The 21,172-nt window shown below is 41.5% G+C and overlaps 1 protein-coding gene across 4 annotated transcripts in view; it reads right to left on the reverse strand.

The window, feature by feature from the left end:
• osbpl5 (oxysterol binding protein-like 5) overlaps nucleotides 1–21,172 on the reverse strand; it is a 153,023-nt gene that overhangs the window by 52,199 nt on the left and 79,652 nt on the right. For all 4 annotated transcript variants that reach the window (XM_014123857.2, XM_014123859.2, XM_014123860.2 and 1 more), the window contains 3 exons: nucleotides 2,849–3,044; nucleotides 2,323–2,507; nucleotides 2,004–2,085 (listed from right to left, as the gene is read on the reverse strand). In XM_014123857.2, the coding sequence (XP_013979332.2) occupies nucleotides 2,004–2,085; nucleotides 2,323–2,507; nucleotides 2,849–3,044 (463 nt within the window). The remainder of the gene's footprint in view (nucleotides 1–2,003; nucleotides 2,086–2,322; nucleotides 2,508–2,848; nucleotides 3,045–21,172) is intronic.

The following is a 21,172-nucleotide window of genomic DNA, read 5'->3' on the forward strand; positions in this document are numbered from 1 at the left end:
GATGCTTTAAGCTTATGACAAATGCCTCAAGAGGGCTCCAGAAGAAAAAAATTACTTAACCTGACCCAACTATTCTCCTCCCGCTCCTGTTGGCTTCAGCAGATTCTGCCATTACTCTCCTGAAGTTGCCGGTAATAGATTACACGAGGAGTCTCATGTTGAATACCAATTTATCCTACCATTCCTATTGATCTGAGTGCCAGTTATGGTTTTCATATGCACATTTTCATGAAACAGTTTCATTTATAATAACGTCTTCATATCTCAAAATCATTGTCATGTGGTTAATCAAAATAATATCAAAATCTAAATGATCAACCTAAAAAGTAACTTCCATTGCCAACTATGTAAAAATAGCCAACAAATAAACTACCTGCAGGTAGAAAATATCCTGATAAAAATAAATATTCTATAAATCACATTGGCCTGTTTGCAACGAACTTGAAACATTGTATTAACTTGGGTCTGGCCCGAAGCTAGCGAACTTGCTGTTCCTCCTATAGAATAATAGCTCAAAAGTATTGTAGCGCTCCTGCACCTAAATATAAACAGTACCAGCACCCAAAATGAGTACCAGAATCTATTTCAGTACAAGTCCAGCACTGATAAGTTGTAATCAGGTAGGCCTATTTTATGACGTTTCCACTGGATCAGAGCATGACATTTTTCCCTTTCATGCTGAGTGGTTATCGAAAGTAAATATTTTTGAAATACATTGAGGAACTATTGTAATTCTCGATGGATGTAAACACAGACTTTGTTTGCTTGCTGTTTGAGGTTAAGAAAACTACTTTGAGAAGCTCTACAGGTCATTAGTGGATGTGCATTAAGCCAATCAAAAATACTATCAGATCCCCAAATGGGCACATTTACTATGTGTGTGTGTAGAAGGTCAGCGTCCCGGAGTCACCTCTTCACTGTTGACGTTGAGACTGGTGTTTTGCGGGTACTATATAATGAAGATGCCAGTTGAGGACTTGTGAGGTGTCTGTTTCTCAAACTAGACACTCTAATGTACTTGTCCCCTTGCTCAGTTGTGCACCAGGGCCTCCCACTCCTCATTCTATTCTGGTTAGAGCCAGTTTGTGCTGTTCTATGAAGGGAATAGTACACAGCGTTGTACGAGATCTTCAGTTTCTTGGCAATTTCTCACATAGAATAACCTTCATTTCTTAGAACAAGAATAGACCGATGAATTTCAGAAGAAAGTTATTTGTTTCTGGTCATTTTGAGCCTGTAATCGAACCCACAAATGCTGATGCTCTAGATACTCAACTAGTCTAAAGAAGGCTAGTTCTATTCCTTCTTTAATCAGAACAACAGTTTTCAGCTGTGCTAACATAATTGCAAAAAGGTTTTCTAATGATCAATTAGCCTAATGACCAAACAATCGACCAGTCAACTAATTGGGGTCAGCACTACAAAATAGATTAACAGGCAAATACAAAATGAAAGAATAAAAGAGTGACACATTAAACTAAAATTAAAGCAGCGTTCTACCCCCTCTGTTTGCCACACCCTATCACCTGTCTGTGTTCCTGTGTGTATCAGGTATACCTGGCTTGGAAACCAGCTGAACCTGTAATGCTGGGAGGCCCTGTGGCAGTTACCTCAGAGACACTCTAACCTTGTCCCCAGGCTAGCGTATATACGATAGAGTATATAAGCCTGAAAGAACAATGACTCAAATCTAGCCTATATGGGAGTGAAGTAGATTTTTTTTATTTTACCATCTGTGGTATAAATTCTTTACCAAGACCCTGCAGAAATGAAATAACTAACCTAACTCCGCAATCTCCAATTCCACAACCCACACAGTTAACACTATGGAATTTTTGTTTTTCAAATTTTGGCTTGAATATTGGTTGTATGTTCATACAGTGGTACAATCGTAGAATGGAAGTCAGACCAGTCACTCAGAACTACAATGACTCCTCCAGCCAACCCCAGAACTAGGGGAGTGTCACTTTGTATTATTACCCTTATTGAACAGGTGAGTTTACCTTGGGCTTCTTGTAGAAGCCAGACAGGTACCAGCGCACGACCTGCTTTATTCTGCCATATGGACTCTCCTCCCTCGCAGCCCTGGGACCAGAGAGAGAGCAAGAGCGAGAGAGGACATAGAAGAAAAAACGGAAAGTGCGAGAGAGAGAGAGAGAGAGAGGGAGGGAGGGAAAGGGAGAGATGGACACAGAGCTTTGTTCAGTTTGAGTGTATCTACTAACTCATACAGTAGATTGGTGTAGTGCTAGTGACATAGTAGAGATAAGGTAATGGTAATAGTTGAGCTACAAGTGTACTACTAGTCTAGTATTGTCATACTCCGACAGCAGATTAGCGTGGTAGTAGTAGTCCGATAGTTTGTCCAGGAAAGAGCGTGGCTCCAGGATGAAGGTGGGCAAGACCACTTTAGACAGGTCCATGCCAGGCCGCAGCTGCTTTAGCAGGGTCCAGATCAGACCCTTGTTCTCCTCAGACACCGTCTCCACCTGGGACGCCTCACCAGCCTGGGAGAAAGGGACACACAGAAGCAGGGTTGGAAAATTAAAGTTTTGATTCAATCGAATAGACTCCTTTCAGTAGAGAAAAACGTATTTCCCATTCCTACAATAAATAGTCATCATGTCTCTTTTTGTCTTTACCCTACAGTCCTGATAACCACGTAGCTGCCCGGTGGTCAAAGCCGGCCCCACGTCACATTTCATGTGGCTCCTGATGTTCACCAATACATTTGATAGATTTAGAATAAATGATCACTGGCTAGCTACAGGCTTTGTAACGTGCCGAACCCCTAATAACCTGTCAGTGTATGTTAGCCGTCTGTGAGTGATGTCCTGTCGTGTTTCACCTCGGCCATCTCCTCCTGGCTCTGCTCGACGTAGGATGTGGCCTGCAGCCCCGGAGACAGCTCGTCCGATTGGTCCATGTCGCTCTCCTCCGTCAGCCGACCTCCGTTCTCATTGGCCCCGTTGTCCCAATCCTCCTGGGCATCGTGCTCTGATTTCTCAGAGTAGCCGTCATTCTCCATCTGTTGGTTGGCCAACCTTAAAGAGGAGAAACACACAGATAGGGTTTAATTAGCAGGAGCACGCATTAATAAAGTTGGTGTCTGTTACAGAAACGTGACGGTACAACGCTGGTATTTATTTAACTTCATGTCCATCTGCACATTGGTAAGCTATTGGGTTTGCATATTTCATTAATAAAACTGTAGCAGAATTTGATTTAAACGAAATAACTTCCGCACGTATATTATATTACCAGTTTCAGGGGCGTACAGGAAATTCTGCCTCAGAACAAAGTCAAGAAAGATGAATAAAGCTGAATTTTGCACCGGTGTCGAAAACAACAGCCTCAGCTCCCGACACCTCAGTTTTTATGCCTGTGCAATTAATGGTCACTCGCAGCACACACAAGCTTAGCTTGAAAGCAGGCCAAGTGACATGATTCTCTGGGAGAATTGGATGGAAAGGCATTGTATGCGGTCATCCTGCTCTGAACTGTAATTCACATATAAGTGACGGTACTAAGTCATCCCTCGTCACCCCGATATGAAATTAATCATAATGACGAGATCCTAATAGCTACCGCATCTCATTAACAGCATCTGCACATAATGATGTCACAGCTATGACACAACTCACCGACAAACCGCCTCAAAACTATTGAAGAATCATCACATATTGAAAGGCCTGAATAATTGAATTTCTCACTCCTAAAGTGTTTTCCCTTCTCCATATTGTGAGAGAGCTGGATATGATTACACAAAGACCAGCAGACAGAGACTAGATCACAGGCTGGTGCCACCTTAACTGTGGAGGACGGGCTCATACTAATGGCTGGAATGGAATGGTATTGACACATCAAACATGGTTTCTTTGTGTTTGATACCAGTCATCATTATGAGCCACCTTCTCCTCACCAGCCTCCTGTGTACTAGATAGAGGGGTAGGGCCTAATGTCAAAGGACAGGATGCATGTCCAACATCTGTAAGCATTTCACTGTAAGGTCTATACCTGTTGTATTCGGCACATGTGACAAATAACATTTGATTTCATTTGTACAACATGGCTGCCTAAGCAACCACATCCCCCACCGCACCCCTCACTTTCAGTGGCCTGAATGTCACTGTCAATAATGATGTCCCTCAGAGGATGACGCACATGCACAGTTGCGCACACACACAGGACACAGAGCCCAAGAACGATACAGCCCTGGATATAAGAAATACATATCCTACAATATTCACAGCGTGCCCCAGCTATGTGTGGTACTGAATGAGAACCATATTCACATCATATAGTACATCCTGCCATTCAAAAGAACACATTTTGTGAACAACTACCAGACTTAACCTTAAGACAGCCAGTGAGTAGAAAAGCATCAGTGAAATAAAAGAGAGAAAAAGGCAGACGGCTAAAGAGGACCTTAATGGCTGTTAGATTGGAACCATTAACAGCAGACCTTTGTGTGTGGCTCTCCAGTGGATAGATGGACGGAAACACACACAGCTGCCTTCTCACAGATGCACACGCCAGTTTTCCACACAGTACACACAACCTGCAGGGCCATAAAGGCCACGCATGTCAAAAGTCATGTGTTGCCTGTCATATGTTCTACCTCACCAGGCAATTGGAAATATTACACAAACACAAATACATTACACCGTAGGCCATAAACTTGGGACGCATGGCCTTTCTTACCTTGTAAGCAAACGGCAATTATCCACCAGATTCCACTTAAGCACAACAACAAGCGATTTATATAACATGCATCCACAGGCACAAAAAGCCCCTCTCCTCTCTTCTCTTCTCTAAATAAAAAGGCACGTGTCTGTTATTTTCACAAATCAGCGACTAAAGCGTAGGGATTTGTTTTCCTGTCTTCTCTGCCACGCCTGCTTCCTGGATGTGTGTCAGAATGTATGTGTGTGTGTGTGTGTGTGTGTGTGTGTGTGTGTGTGTGTGTGTACAGAAAAGAAGAGGCGAAGCAAGAGGATTCACTCTCACCACAATAAGCCCAATGCGTTTATATGGGCTTATTTTGGACCTAAGCTTGTCGCCTGCCTGCCTCCCCTTTGGAACAACGACTCCCATTGTTAGGGCGGAAACATGAGTATCTGGTCATTATATACAGATCTCTGGTGTGTAACAGTGTGTGTGGGGGTCTGCTTCACTGGTTGGTAAAATATTTCTTCCTGAGTATCTGCCTCCTGTCACATGACCCACGGGGGCTGTTGTGATTGGCTGAAAGGAGAGAGGGGCACAAACAGAGATGGGCTAGAGAGTGCAGTCTAAATAGAGGATACTAGCAAACGCAAACGCACACAAACATACACCATGACTCTCAATTACTTAGAGAAATCAATGAAAATGTTGCCCTGACATTATTTGGCATGACAACTCCAATGAAACACAATGAAATTGTGACCACTATTTAGGCACACCTTATTGAATATGTCACTGTTCAGGTGCCCTATTTAATGACCCACCCTACTTATCTTTGAATCAGCAGGTGTGCCCTCTGTTATAACCCCTGACAAAGAAATTCAAGTCGATTTTTATACTCTGAGTTTTATGCTAAATGATATTGTGTATTGTACTGCGAGCTGACTAAGGGATAGTATTCCCCCAATCTTAACTTCTCTTTGAGGTCACCAAATGATTGTCAACTCCCCAAAATAGCTTCCCAAAATAGCCTATACATACTTCAATCCACAGAGATCGTATTAAATTACGAGTTATAACATCTGTTTCAACTTTGAATTCAAGCCACATTTCTTCACTGCTTGCATGCGCCTCCCCTATATCAAGGTGCTATTTCCTTTGTGCACTATGCTTTTCCATGCGCTAACCTTTATTATTAACCTGGTGGTTCAAGCCCTGAATGCTGATTGGCTGAAAACCATGGTATATCAGACTGTATACCAGGGTATTTATTGTTCTAATTACATTGGTAACCAGTTTATAATAGCAATAAGGCACATTGGGGGTTTGTGGTATTTGGCCAATATACCACGACTAAGGGCTGTATCAAGGCACTCCGCGTTGCGCCTCAGAACAGCCCTTAGCTGTGGTATATTGGCCCCTCGTGCCTTATTGTTTAACTATACCACAGGTCAATATAACTCTGCGTTGCGTCGTGCTTAAGAACAGCCCTTAGCCATGTTATATTGGCCATATACCACACCCCTCGTGCCATATTGCTTAATCATACCACACACAAACGCATTCAAAGCTTTTTTTTTTTTTACATTTTCTATATGAATCCACAAGAACAAATAGGAATAGCTGATAGGCAGTGGAGAGGCCAGGTGCATCACTGCACATGAAGGAACAGTGAACACACGCAGCTCAAAAAGATCCCCTGTGATATTGTTTAGGGACAATACAAGTATCCTTCCTAGACTAGCCTTGTCGTGGCATATTTTCTCTATTCCATCCAATAAATATGACCACTGCTCTGGCGAGAGAGGGTCTATTTCGGACACACACCGCAGGCTTTACTGCACATAGAGACGATGGCAGTGTGGCACTTCGGATTGCAAGTTACAAACAAAAGGATGCTTCTTCGTTCAAGCATATAAAACTTAGACTTTCTAATAAAAAAGATGTGAAAATGATCCTTATAATTCCTCTAATTCTAATAACTTATAAGTGCAATAAATGAAGGCTATTGTCTGCAGTAAATTCAAGATATCATGTGAGTAAGTGCGAGCAAGTGCGGTCAAAAAACTATACCGCTCCCCCGTCTAACCAAGACTCCTCGTAGGTCCGACTTCCTCCCTCAAATAACCTTTCCTCCTCCTGTAGCCACAGCACTGGCTGCAAGGGGGGTATTCATCTCCAATAATGGCTTCACACTAATAATTAAACTAAAAATGCTCTGGCTATTGTATACAAATACAAATTGGCCATTTGTCTCTAACAAGCCTACAACACCACCATGCAATGAATAATTGCATTATTGTTTTCAAATGCTACTCCTGGCTGCAGCGAAAATGTAATATGAATAACGGCACAAAAGCCCTGTGACTTGAATGTTTCATTCCATATGGATCAGTTGTGGGTCTGTCAACTCTCTACAGTTTATAAGGTCTAGAAAGGCACAGTAACAGGCCAGTCTGGCTGTATTTTAACTTCTGATAGTGAGATGCAACGTCTGTTGCGGATCATGATTCTCCCAAGTCATCCTATACATAACAAAAATATAAACGCAACATGCAACAATTTCAGCGATTTTACTTAGGAAGGCCCTAATCTATGGATTTCATGTGAATGGGCAGGGGCACAGCCATGGGTGAGCCTGGGAGGGTATAGGCCCACCTACTTGGGAGCCAGGACCACCCACTGGGAGCCAAGCCTAGCCAATCAGGATTAGTTTTTCCCCACAAAAGGGCTTTAATACAGACAGAAATACTCTTCAGTTTCATCAGCTGGCGGAGTGGCTGGTCTCAGATGATCCCGCAGGTGAAGAAGCCGGATGTAGAAGTCCTGCGCTGGCGTGGTTACAAGTGGTCTGCGGTCGTGAGGCTGGTTGAACGTACCGCCAAATTCTCTAAAACGACGTTGGCGGAGCTTATGGTAAAGAAATTAACATTCAATTCTCTGGCGGACATTCCTGAAGTCAGCATGCCAATTGCACACTCCCTCAACACTTGAGACATCTGTGACATTGTGCTGTGTGACAAAGCTGCAGATTTTAGTGGCATTTTATTGTCCCCAGCACAAGGTGCACATGTGTAATGATCATGCTGTTTAATCAGCTTCTTGATACGCCACACCGGTCAGGTGGATGGATTATCTTGGCAAAGGAGAAATGCTCACTAACAGGGATGTAAACAAATCTGTGTACAACATTTGAGAGAAATAAGCTTTTTATTCGTATGGAACATTTCTGGGATCTTTTATTTCAGCTCATGAAACATGGGACCAACACTTTACATGTTGCGTTTATATTTTTGTTACGTATATAATAATGTGGCCACATATGCTTCTGGTAGGCCTAGCTATTCAGGAAAACTTAACAGGCCCTCTGCCTCTTCTCCAATCTGACCAGCTATTCCTCACACACCTAGAACCTAATGCTTCAATATAGCTTAAATACTGTATTTGTCATTTAACCTTTAAAAAGTATTTATCACATGTATTTATCAATGTTTTAATCTGATTAGGCTACTTCAAAAGTCTCCTGTAGCATGTGCACGTTCGTCCAAAATATAATTCAGGCATCTTCAAAATGGCTTGACATCAATCAGGTTCCCATCCAACCTTTTAATGCATGTAAAGTAGATGTTGGATAAAAAATATAATGACATCATGGGAAAGCATGCAGTTTATTAGGCTACAGACGAAATAATGATGAACTTCACCAGGTGGTGAATGTGCATGGTGATGAGCTTGATGCTCCTTTCAATAAATATTTAGGGTCTTATTCTGGTGACATGATGATCGACGCTTGGCTGCTGTTTGACAAAAATAATCTCGCACTTTTGTTGATAATTTCATCATGTAGGCTATACCCGCACTGTATACCAGAGTGGGCACATTAGCTATACCTACACTTTGTTTTTGTACCAAACCCATCAGTAGGCCCAGAGTTTAAATGCGATGGAAACCCATTTAACTTGATTTTTTTTTAATTTGGTACATGAATTTAATTTTCATTAAAATCTGTCGCTAATTGCATGGAAACCAAGCTATACATACTAAAGCAGGGATCATCAACTAGATTCAAGCGCGGGCCATTTGTTTTATTGAGCAGATGGTCGGAACATAATTACAAATCATTCGTAGACTGCAAATTGACCGCAAAAGCTTCTCTAATGTCAAAAATGTGAAGTGTGGTGTACCGCAGGGCAGCTATCTAGGCCCTCTACTCTTTTCTATTTTTACCAATGATCTGCCACTGGCATTAAAACAAAGCATGTGTGTCCATGTATCCTGATGATTCAACCATATACGCATCAGCAACCACAGCTAATGAAATCACTGAAAGAGTTGCAGTCTGTTTTGGAACGGGTGGCCAGTAATAAACTGGTCCTGAACATCTCTAAAACTAAGAGCATTGTATTTGGTACAAATCATTCCTTAAGTGCTAGACCTCAGATGAATCTGGTAATGAATGGTGTTTCTGTTGAACAAGTTGAGGAGACTAAATTACTTGGCATTACCTTAGATTGTAAACTGTCATGGTCAAAATATATAGAGTCAATGGTTGTCAAGATGGGGAGAGGTCTAGCCGTAATAAAGAGATGCTCTGCTTTTTTGACACCACACTCCAAAAAGCAAGTTCTGCAAGCTCTAGTTTTGTCTAATCTTGATTATTGTCCAGTCATGTGGTCCAGTGATGCAAGGAATGACCTAGTTAAGCTGCAGCTGGCCCAGAACAGAGTGACATGTTCTGCTCTTAATTGTAATCAGAGGGCTGATATAAATACTATGCATGCCAGTCTCTCTTGGCTAATAGTCGAGGAGAGACTGACTACGTCACTTTTTATAAGAAACAGTAATGTGTTGAAAATCCCAAATTGTTTGCATAGTCAACTTACACAGAGCTCTGACACACACACACACATGTATCCCACCAAACATGCCACCAGGGGTCTTTTCACAGTACCCAAATCCAGAACAAATTCAAGAAAGTGTACAGTATTACATAGAGTCCTTATTGCGTGGAACTTCCTTCCATCTCATATTGCTCAAATAAACAGCAAACCTGGTTTCAAAAAACAGAAAAAGCAACACCTTGCGGCACAACGCCTCTCCCCTATTTGAACTAGATAGGTTACATATCAATGCATACACACAAACTGTGTGCCTTTAAAAAAACAATTATGTAGTTCTGTCCTTCAGCTGTTCTTGTCTATCGATGTTCTGCATTATGTATTATGTTTCATGTTTTGTGTGGACCCCAGGAAGAGTAGCTGCTGCTTTTGCAACAGCTAATGGGGATCCTAATAAAATACAGTGCCTTCGGAAAGTATTCAGACCACCTTGACTTTTGACACATTTTCTTACATTACAGCCCTATTCTAAAATGTATTAAATACATGTTTTACTCATCAATTGACAAACAATACCCCATAATGACAAAGCAAAAACATATTATTTTTATGTTTAATTTTTGCAAATGTATTAAAAATAAAAAACTGATCTTATTTACATAAGTATTCAGACCTAACTTGATTGGAATCCACCTGTGGTAAATTCAATTTAAATGAACATGACTTGGAAAAGCACACACACCTGTCTATATAAGGTCCCACAGTTGACAGTGCATGTCAGAGCAAAAACCAAGCCATGAGGTCGAAGGAACTGTCTGTAGCGCTCCAAGACAGGATTTTGTCGAGGCACATATCTGGGGAAGGGTACCAAAACATTTCTGCAGCATTGAAGGTCCCCAAGAACAGTGGCCTCCATAAAATCTAAAATGGAAGAAGTTTGGAACCACTCTTCCTAGAGCTGGCCTCCCAGCCAAACTGAGCAATCGGGGGAGAAGGGCCTTGGTCAGGGAGGTGACCAAGAACCTGATGGTCACTCTGACAGAGCTCCAGAGTTCCTCTGTGGAGATGGAAGAACCTTCCAGAAGTAACATCCATCTCTGCAGCACTCCACCAATCAGGCCTTTATGGTAGAGCTGCCAGACGGAAGCCACTCCTCAGTAAAAGGCACAGGACAGACCGCTTGGAGTTTGCCGAAAGGCACCAAAAGAAGATTCTCTGGTCTGATGAAACCAAGATTGAACTCTTTGGCCTGAATGCCAAGCGTCACGTCTGGAGGAAACCTGGCACCATCCCTACGGTGAAGCATGGTGGCAGCATCATGTTCGTTGATGTTTTTCAACGGCAGGGACTGGGAGACTAGACAGGATCGAGGGAAAGATGAATGGAGCAAAGTACAGAGAGATCCTTGATGAAAACCTGCTCCAGAGTGCTCAGGACCTCAGACTGGGGCGAAGTTTCACCTAACAGGACAACTGCCCTAAGCGCACAGCCAAGACAACGCAGGAGTGGCTTCGGCACAAGTCTATGAATGTCCTGGCCCAGCCAGAGCCAAGACTTGAACCAAATCAAACATCTCTGGAGAGACCTAAAAAAAAAGCTGTGCAGCAACACTCCCCATCCAACCTGACAGAGCTTGAGAGGATCTGCAGAGATTTTTGGAGAAACTCCAAATACGGGTGTGCCAAGCTTTTAGCTCCATTCCCAAGATGACCCGAGGCTGTGAAATCACTGCCAAAGGTGCTTCAACTAAGTACTGAGTAAAGGGTCTGAAAACGTATGTAAATGTGATCTTTTTTATTTATTTTTAATTTGCAAAAATTCCTAAAATTGTTTTTGCTTTGTCATTATGGGGTATTGTGTGTCAATTGATGAGGGGGAAAAAACAATTTAATCAATTTTAGAATAAGGCTGTAACGTAACAAAATGTGGAAAAAGTAAAGGGGTCTAAATACTTTCCGAATACACTGTATAATACTTGACTAGAGCATCATTTCAAACCTTGATTACATTTGTATGCGATCACACGTGTCTCTATTATAAGCGGGAATACTTGGGAACAGATTAAAATAAATTGGAGCGGATTTCTTGGTGTTTTTAGTCTTTTATGTCCAACAAGGAAAATAAAAAAATATTTTCCTTTTTGTAAAACATATTTACATTTGCTCAGAAAACATAGGGGGCCCAATAAAACCACCTGCGCGCCAAATTCTGCCTGTGGGCTGCCAGTTGGGGAACCCTGTCCTGAAGACCCTGGCAACTGTGATAGTCCAGCGTCACTTTGATTTTGCCTACACATCATGGTTCACCAAACATCTAAAGAATAAGCTACAAACCAACCAAAACAAGCTTGTAAGAATTGTACTTAAACTCCCCCCTCATTCTCATCTGGAGATTGAGCATTTTAAGCAGCTAGGCTTGCTAACTTTGGAAAAATGTATTCAACTTGGTCTGGTCCACAGAATTATCACTGACTCAGCCCCCAGGTACCTATCAAGCATAATACCAGAGCCAGAGACTCTAATATTTCACTTTTAAATATAAGAGTCTATCTGGTAAGAACACATTTTTATATACCAGCGCTGTTGAGTGAAACAAACTACCACAGCAATTCAAAGCCATACCAACCATAACCACTTTTTAAAATAATGTCAAAAGCTGGCTAATGTGTGAATAGTATAAACTTTTTTTTGCCTCTATGTAAATATTGATACAGTGTACAAAACATTAGGAACACCTGCTCTTTCCATGAAAGACTGACTAGGTGAATCCAGGTGAAAGCTATGATCCCTTATTAATGTAACCTGTTAAATCCACTTCCAATTAGTGTAGATGTCGGGGAGGAGACAGGTTAAAGAAGGACTTTTAAGCCTTAAGACATGGATTGTGTACGTGTGCCATTCAGAGGGTGAATGGGCAAGACAAAATATTTAAGTGCCTTTGAACGTGGGTATGGTAGCAGGTGCAAGGCGCACCGTTTTGAGCATGTCAAGAACTGCAACGCTGCTGGGTTTTTCACACTCAACAGTTTCCTGTGTATATCAAGAATGGTCCATCAACCAAAGGACATCCAGCCAACGGCAAGCCAGTGGTCGAAAACAGGTCATTGATGAAAGAAAACAAAAGGAGGATGACACTAATTGTGCAGAGCAACAGACAGGCTACAGTTAGTCAACTGACAGTCCAGTACAACATTGAGGCCTAAAGACCCATTAAAGAATGCACAACTCATCATACCTTGACACGAATGGGGTATGGCTGCCAATGACCTTGCAGAGTTCCACTTTCAGCAAAAAACAAACTATGGTTGCAGTGGGCTAATGAACAAAAACACTGGACACTGGAGAATGTGAAAAACATTGGCTGGTCTGATGAATCCCGGTTCCTGCTGTTTCACGCTGATGGGAGAACTACGGTATGGCACACATGGCACATATTGGGCCCCTTGATAAAAGTGGAGCAACGTTTGAATGCCAACAAGATATCTTAAGATCATTGCCAATGAGGTGTATCCCTTCATAGCAGCAGTGTATCCATCTGCAAATAGACCATGCAACAAGGCTAGGATTGTCCAGGAATGGTTCCATGAAAATGACAGTGAATTCAGCTTACTGCAGTGGCCTGCCCAGCCACCAGATCGAAATCCAATTGAGCATCTGTGGGATGAGATGGAACGAGCTATTCAGAGTAGAGATCCACTACAAGCCAACTTGACACACCTGTGGGAAGCATTGGCGTCAGAATGGGCCAGCATCCCTGTGGAATGCTTTCAAAACCTTGTAGAGTCCATGCCCGACAAATTGAGGCTACTCTGAGGACAAAAGTAGGTGCAACTCTATATTAGCAAGGTGTTCCTAATGTTTTGTACATTCAGTGTATGTTTTTCTGTAAAAAATAGGGACCACAATGGAAATAAGTCCCCAACTTTATTGTGCAATCCCTGTCACTTTAAAAAGTATTTGTACTGTGTGTATATGTATATTTTTGGACACATTTTTGGACCTTCAACCTTCTGGCCCGTAGCCCTGCGTGGCATCGACTGTGCCTAAAAAAAGCATGCTGAAGTGGAAAAGTCGATATCCATGTTTATAAACACAGGGCCGCTACAGTTATTTGTGGTCGCAAACATTATTTAGAGTTAATTCTTTGAGGTGGGAGGGTGTGCAATTTTTGTTACAGTAGAGTACATTTTTACAGTACATTGAGTTGGACCAGCGTTTTTAGCCTGCTAGCTACTAACCTTAGCTAGTGTGTTCAGTGTTCAAGCTAACACGGCTACTTAGCTAGCAAGCCAAGATCTGTATTCAGATCTGCTACCAGTAGGAACATGGAGCACCTCATGTCAGTCACTCACAGTTGAGACGAGCACAGGGTCAAGCTGCAGTGCAGTGACCCTGGATGGAGAGCATGTTGTGATGTTAATGGCCTTGCTCAAGGGCCCAACAGTAGGGGAATTTCTTTAGGATTTTAAACCAGCAGCCCTCCAGTTGCCAGATCAATTCCCTATTTTTTTCCAGCTCCTGGCCCAAGATTCAAAGCAGCTACCTTTCGGTTATTAGGTCCAACTTATTATGGGCTGGGCTCCCTACTGATACCATTTGAATAACTAATACTCCACTCATATGAGGAGTGGAAAAGCCCTATGCATCATAAACATGTCTACTGGAGTTACTTCCTGTCAGAGAGACTGATTAGAGGGTTACACAGGAGGCCCTGGGCCAATGGGAGGTCACTGGGAGGTCATGGCCGGTGCCTCAGGTGGGTGGAGTTTGCACATTTTGGACCATTCCAATGGTCCTTAAGTGAAATCTCCACCCACCCGGGCTGCGGGCCATGCAAAACGAACTTGCCCAGTTAAAGTGTAGTTACAGACATGAACATACAACTTGAACTACAGAGTAAGGCTGTCTTCAAATAAAAAATGCATACAGTATAACGCATGTCCAACGGAGTGAGAAACACTGCTGTTTACAATGGAGACATACGTCTTCGCAACTTTTCTAACGGACGGTGCAACACAATGCTAGGGGCCTCCCCCAACACACTCCTCCCATTGAGCTGCTGTGTCTTATACACATCCATTTGTCTGATTTGAAGGCCCCTTTATAGTCCACAATAATCAACTATTTAATGCTTGTTACATGTTGATTCTTGCTCTTTCATTCAAGTATATTCAGTACTTCTATCCATCTCTCAACAGGTGCTACAGCAATAGAAAATTCCAAGGACCTCCAGAGCCTTCTGACCAACTACCTGCGATCGCGCAAGAGCACAGAGAAGTAGGCTCTGTTCGTAATAGTATACTTATGCACCTTCACTATTGCTGTCTGTGTGTATATAATCAAGGGTCACTGGTTGGATCTACTGTATTTCAAAACTCATGCTCTCCCCCTCTAAAAGTCTCCCAGACTTTAATACAAACTAACATGGGTCCTTCCCAAAGTCCCCAGGTGAGTCTGCTGGGCTATCGAACTCTAGAGCAGCACATCAACAAAACCTTCCACCCTGTTGTCAGCTATCAGCAGACAGTTCCCTGAGCAAGGACGCAACAGTCAAGACTGTCATAAAATCTGTGCATAAACTATGCATGTAGTTCTTTACAAATAGATAGGTTACAAAATAATAACTAATAACTTTTTCATAGGCTGTTGGTCTTCCCATTTTTACTAATGCAGACTATCAATAAAGACAACACTTAGAGCTTATGATTAAAAAGTTCTAAAAATCAAGTCCAGGGTGAATACATTTTTACTAACGTGTCAACTAAAATACATAAAGACCAGATTGAAGAATGGGACAATAGACAAGTGAATATAAGTCAGTTCTTCCATTTGTATCAATGAGTGGTTACAAGATATGTAGACTTCCCATACACACAGACAGAAGGGTGTTCGACAATCTTTATTTAACAATAGCTAAAAATCCCAAAATATTGAGGAATATTGAGGAACGTTCCGTGGTCCCCCTACGGCAGGCACACTGAGGGATCCACTCCAGTGTTCGCAGCAGGCCTCTCCTGGGTGGTGTTGTACTGAGTGAAAGACAAAAAAAAAAAGTGTCAGATCACGCTGGGGCACCGTTGGGCCAAGTACAATAAACCACAACACCTCTCCAAAGAGTACTAAACTAAATCACAAAGCCACAATAAAACTAAGGAAAGGAGTATATTAATATCAAAGCAAAAACAAACGATAATGGGAAAATAGGTGGGGTGAAAGTAAGGCGGTATGGTCCGGTATGGTGTCCCGGCAAAATAAAGTGTGGGTACGCCATACCGGTAAAATGTGAGCTTCTCACAATAATGAAAACAAAATGTCAAGAAAACTGTAGGCTATTAAAACATTATCATTACCGCATGTCAGAGGCATGAAAAATATGCGAATGGACTTGAAAATGGGTGGTACAGCCTAAGCTCCAAAATGCGATGCAGTTCGACAAGAACACTGACATTTTGCCAAGGCAGAGATGAGTGGCCTACACTGAGACGCGCAAGGACAGCAGTGGATGCATTCATTCTGGTCTAATGACAAATCACCAAATGTCATTACACTTTAGGTGCTTTGTTGGACAGACGTCTCTTTCCATTCACCACTGGTTGGAGGCTGGAAAAGTGTTTTGAATGGGTAAACGTGTGCGGGTAGCCTAGTATAGGAGCCTTTTGAAGTGATTGTTTGACAATCAGATTAAAACATAGTTGCATTTATGCCACAATAAATAGTAAATTCAATAAATTCTAAATATAATTCTATGGTTAGGCCCCAACACAGCCGACCCATTCATTAGGCAGGATTATGCAGCCGCCTAGACTCACCAACACATAAACACCTCAAATGATTCTGCCCAAAAACAAAGACAATTTCTCTCACTCAGTGGCATGACGGCTATTTAGGTGAGCGCTGATGCCAACCCATGATAAGCAGTGACCACTTAGCCAAAGATGGGGGTACAAAATAATTAGCTTGTCCATGCCCAGCGCGCCTCTCCAGAGTGCTGTTGGAGAAACGCAGTGCTGCGTCGCTCCATCAAATGAATTGAACAGAAATGATGTAGCCTACGATAGAAAGAGTAGTACCATATGTGGGTTTTCTGTAGCTCATAGACTGGAGACCAAATGGATTGCAATGTCATGAAACAGACACTTTTTAAATCATTAACTTGCTAATGTGGAGAGAGAGTGCAGGAGAAAGTCAACTAAAAAAGGCAAGCGAGCAGACATCAGCTTTTGAGCGGCTGCGGCGTGAATCAAACAGAGTTGGAAAGCAAATGGTGCTGAAAGTAACTCATTTCAACAATTGTCTAGATTTTAATTTGACTTCACTAACAACAGGGTTTGTTGGAGCCCATTTCTTCCTATTAAAAAAAAAATAAGAGGTAGGCCTACTTGTTTGACAGACACCGTTTCTTAAAGAAAAGGGCAACAAGGAAATTAATTGTTAGCTTTATAGTTTGAAATAAATACATAAAAAGAATCCAGATAAGATAAAGAGTTCTTAACTCTGATATGCTAGAAAAAAGCTTTAAAATGACCACCAAAGATGTGACTGATTCATATGGGGATATATTGATTAGTCTCTGACATTCTGAAGCTGAACTGCGGCCTTCAATATTGGAGGAGCCAAAAAAAAATTAACCGCTAATTCCATCCCTATTAAATGATATTTTCTGAAAAGGGAAGATGTTTACACTCACACAGCTTTTGGGGAAGCACTTCTGTTGTTGGGTTAAGCAACAGACGAGTATCCAGCAGTTGAAGCTCACATTTTTCTGCGTTAGTCGAGCCTCTGTCTGGGTGGAAAGGTAACTTTTGAAAGTGCCATGCTTAGATTCAAAAGGATGTCTAATATATAATTATTTGCAAACAGCAACCGTTTCGCTGAAAACAAGACACTCTGGTTTGACATTGGAGAAATATGGTAAGAATGCCTATTTCTCTGTCCATTCTTCCCTGAAACTTCTATTTTCATTATCCACCTTTCTCTTTAGACTTTTTCAGAGCGACATTTCTCTTGATTTTCACCAATTAACGCACAAAGAAATATGAAAAACAAATGTAATAGACACATTGGTGATTTTATCAGTGTAATCAGATCGAAAATATTAGGATATGTTATTACATACAGGGACGTTCTGCCACCCATAAATCTTTTTGGTGCACGCGCATGCACACACAGGAGGTCCCGCACCAGGAAGAAATGAAATCTACTTTCACCCCAGGAAAATAGTCAATAGATCTAAATAAACGTGATGGGAAAATCAAAAAGGCTTGATACATTAATTTAAACCAAAATAAATGGAGGCAGGGGATAGTGGCTCAAGTAACATTACATTATCTGTGAGTCTATACTAGTCCGGATGGAACGAGAGGGGTAGGCTACTTAAGGCCTCCTCTCTGGTTTGATACAATTCACAGTAGGTGCAATGGCATTAACAAGTGTGTAGCACACAAAGCAGTAGAGAATGTCAGCAGGCGAAATTTTGGAAACTATGGAAAGTTACTTAGCTTTAGGAAAGGTGACGTGTTCACCCTCCCAATTTCCCAAAAGGCCCCCTCTCCGTTCCTCTAGTTCGCCGGCAGCCATCAACCCGGTCCACAGTGGCTCGTTGATCCGTAGTTCGTCCTCCCAGGTCACACGTCAGCTGAAGGCTCAATGCACAGGCACGCTGGCATTAATGAGTACATAGCAAGCATCACAGAGAATGTCGGCATACAGCTCTATCGGGCATGAAGTTAAGAGTTGGATGTAGAGAGGTATATTTAGCTTAGGGAAGGGTGACGTGTTCACCCTACCAATTCACATTAAGGACTTTTTGAAATGGAAACTGATTGGTCTGCTCCAGCAACAGCATGCGCTCTCCTCAGTCGTCTTGGCTCCAGCTCTGCAACCACGCCGATCCCATCTCAACACGACAGCGTGCTGCTTCTGGCTTTCACCTTAAATAAAGAACAGGTGCAAGAAACTCACAGGTCCAAATCAGTGACTCGTCAATTAATTATTCCCGTGATCAACAGGGGGAAGAGTTAACAGGGGCAAAAGAGGTGCACACCTTATATTTGTCTGGGTGAAACCCATACCAGGTCGATTAAGTTCCGGGCATATAATGCAATGTATGAAGGCAGCTTCTAATAGACACAGTCACCTCCGTGACATATCTTTCTTTCATCACCAAAGCAGTGTTAGCATTTACTGCACATGTTGCTGAACAATCCAACCCTTTTGTAAGTGCCAATGATACACAATATTAAGTTCATAAGCATTGACTGTAATACTGCTGCTGTGCAACAACAACTTTCTTCCTGGTCTGTCAGCATGCTCCTTTCTAGTGATCTTACTCCCTCTCTACCTGAAATGCAACAACAAAAACATGAATAACAATGTGTCTACTCAGTAACTTAGCTTACTAATGAAACACTAACGTGTACATGTACAAGCATATTCTTTATCAGCCAACAGCCTCTACTACTTTTTCAGTTACCTATTAATAAACAAACAGTCAGGGGAACTAGCTTACTTGTTTGGTAAACATGGTTCAAAGGTCAGTAGCAAGTCTTTAAAATATAGCTAGCAAATATTATTTTTATTTTATAAAATCATTAGCTAGCTACCTTGATAAACTCAGCTGATGGTGGGAGTTAGGTTGAAACAGCTGGGGAAGAGCTATCTAGCTAGCTCATCCAACAGGTCTAAGCTGCATTGAAATAGAAAAGAGAGCCTGACCCTGATCCTACTGCATTTAAGCTAGCTAGCTGGCTTGCTGGCTAATGGCCTTATCATAATCTTTAAAAGATAATATAAATATATTTGTTTTCCCCTCACGTCTAGCCATGTTAGCTAGCTTAAACATTGAACACTAAGGTTAGCTACTAATGTAGCTATCAGGCTAAAAACGCAACCAACACTTACCAGTCCATGAGAACAGTGGTCATTATGGTGTCCCTCTTCCAACTTTCAAAATTAATTCCAATGTTTATCTGGTTTCTGGATGGGTCACGAGCAGTCTTTCTTGCTTCTTTCTCTCTTTTGCGGTCAGCTTGATTCAGATCCAAGAACATAGAATTATGCTTGTTGGCTCTGTTTTTGTTTCTGACTTTCATTCCTCTCAGCTTAGCACAAAGATGCACCTAGCCCAGAATGCCAGCCCAAGGTGGCTCAGAGCTCAACGCCCTTGTTTTCATTCAAATTGAAAACACTACACAAGACGTAGGGTGGCATAGGGTCGCCCACAACCTACGGATTCCTGATTCCATCTTTTCCTCTCTTGTGCAATATCTTATGAGTCATACATTGGATCTATTTATACCATGATCAATATTTTTGGCAATTCAGAAGTTGAATTGTATTTCAAATGAATACAGCATACAAATGGTGTATGTTATGATCTGTTTCTCTAAATTGCATTGTGAAAGCCTAACACTAATTTCATGTTTTTATTAGCTGGTCATGTTGGCAATAGAACAAGCTTTCAAATGATGCACACTTGACTCAGATTGTGATTTATAATAGACTGTTTTTGGATTGCGTAAACAACAGATATTGTGTGACAGCAGGGATGCAGGGTTGTGTTTTAAACAAAACAACTACAAGTTGCTTGCTCTAGTTCCCCAATGGCATAGCAAAGAGAGCTCCAAAAAAATGACCTTATAGTTGAAGACTTCTTTGTATCAGAGAAGTGCATTGAAATTACTTAGGAACTGTTCAAGAGGCGACACACCTCTCCAAAGCGTGAAGACACCAGTTACTCCTCACACCCTTGTAATTTGTTTGTCTTATGTTGCGCCACATTTTCCAGGAATAATCTTATCATGTTAATGAATGTATTTTCAGATTTTGTAATCAACAAATGCAGCAAAATGTACAGTAAATGTAAAATGCACATAAAATCAACAGTGTAATGTTTGGATTAAATAACTTGTGTCCTCACCTATGGTCTAATATGTTTCCCATGATCTCCAAACTGTTGCCTTTCAATTGCTATGCTTTTCATATTTCTTCTGTAAGAAACATTTTAATTTAACCCTATCCATATAGGCCAAAAGGAAAATGGAAGGAGATGTACACAACAAGTTCACAATAATCACAAGATGAAAGTGGACAGACAGTTCCCAAAGATGGTGTCACTGACTGTGAATGCAAATGTGACAAGACAGTCATTGAAAATATTCACAACAACAGAGATTTCAGCATATAAATCTATTAGGCATATAATGGCTTTACAGTTAAAACTGAGAACATAGTCAACATTCCTGGAGACAATGGCAGAGACTTAAAATCAGTGGTCAAACTATAAAAGCAAACTATGATAAGACCATCTCAGGTCTAATTAGGAGATGGAGTGATACAAGCAAAGGCTTTGGCACAGAGCCACTTCATTTCATTGATGGCAATTACCTTATAGAGCTGTTGCCTGACAATATATACAGTGCCACTATCAGAAGCTTGAAACTAACCTGAAGATCTTTATGTTCACGAGAGCTATGGTTTTTATGATCATTTCAGCAGCAATGGAACATTTTTTTTTTTAAAGAAATGCTCAAAGACGCTTTGGCATGTAATCAAAGGGAATCATAATGAAGTGTCAGATTATGTTATAGGGGAGTGCAATTAAAAATTAAAAAAATCCACACTAGGAGGTCAAAATAACTGAAAATGCGGGAGTGGGACTGTAACCTG

This window comes from Salmo salar, chromosome ssa10 (assembly GCF_905237065.1).
Source record: "Salmo salar chromosome ssa10, Ssal_v3.1, whole genome shotgun sequence".
NCBI classification, from domain to species: Eukaryota; Metazoa; Chordata; class Actinopteri; order Salmoniformes; family Salmonidae; genus Salmo; species Salmo salar.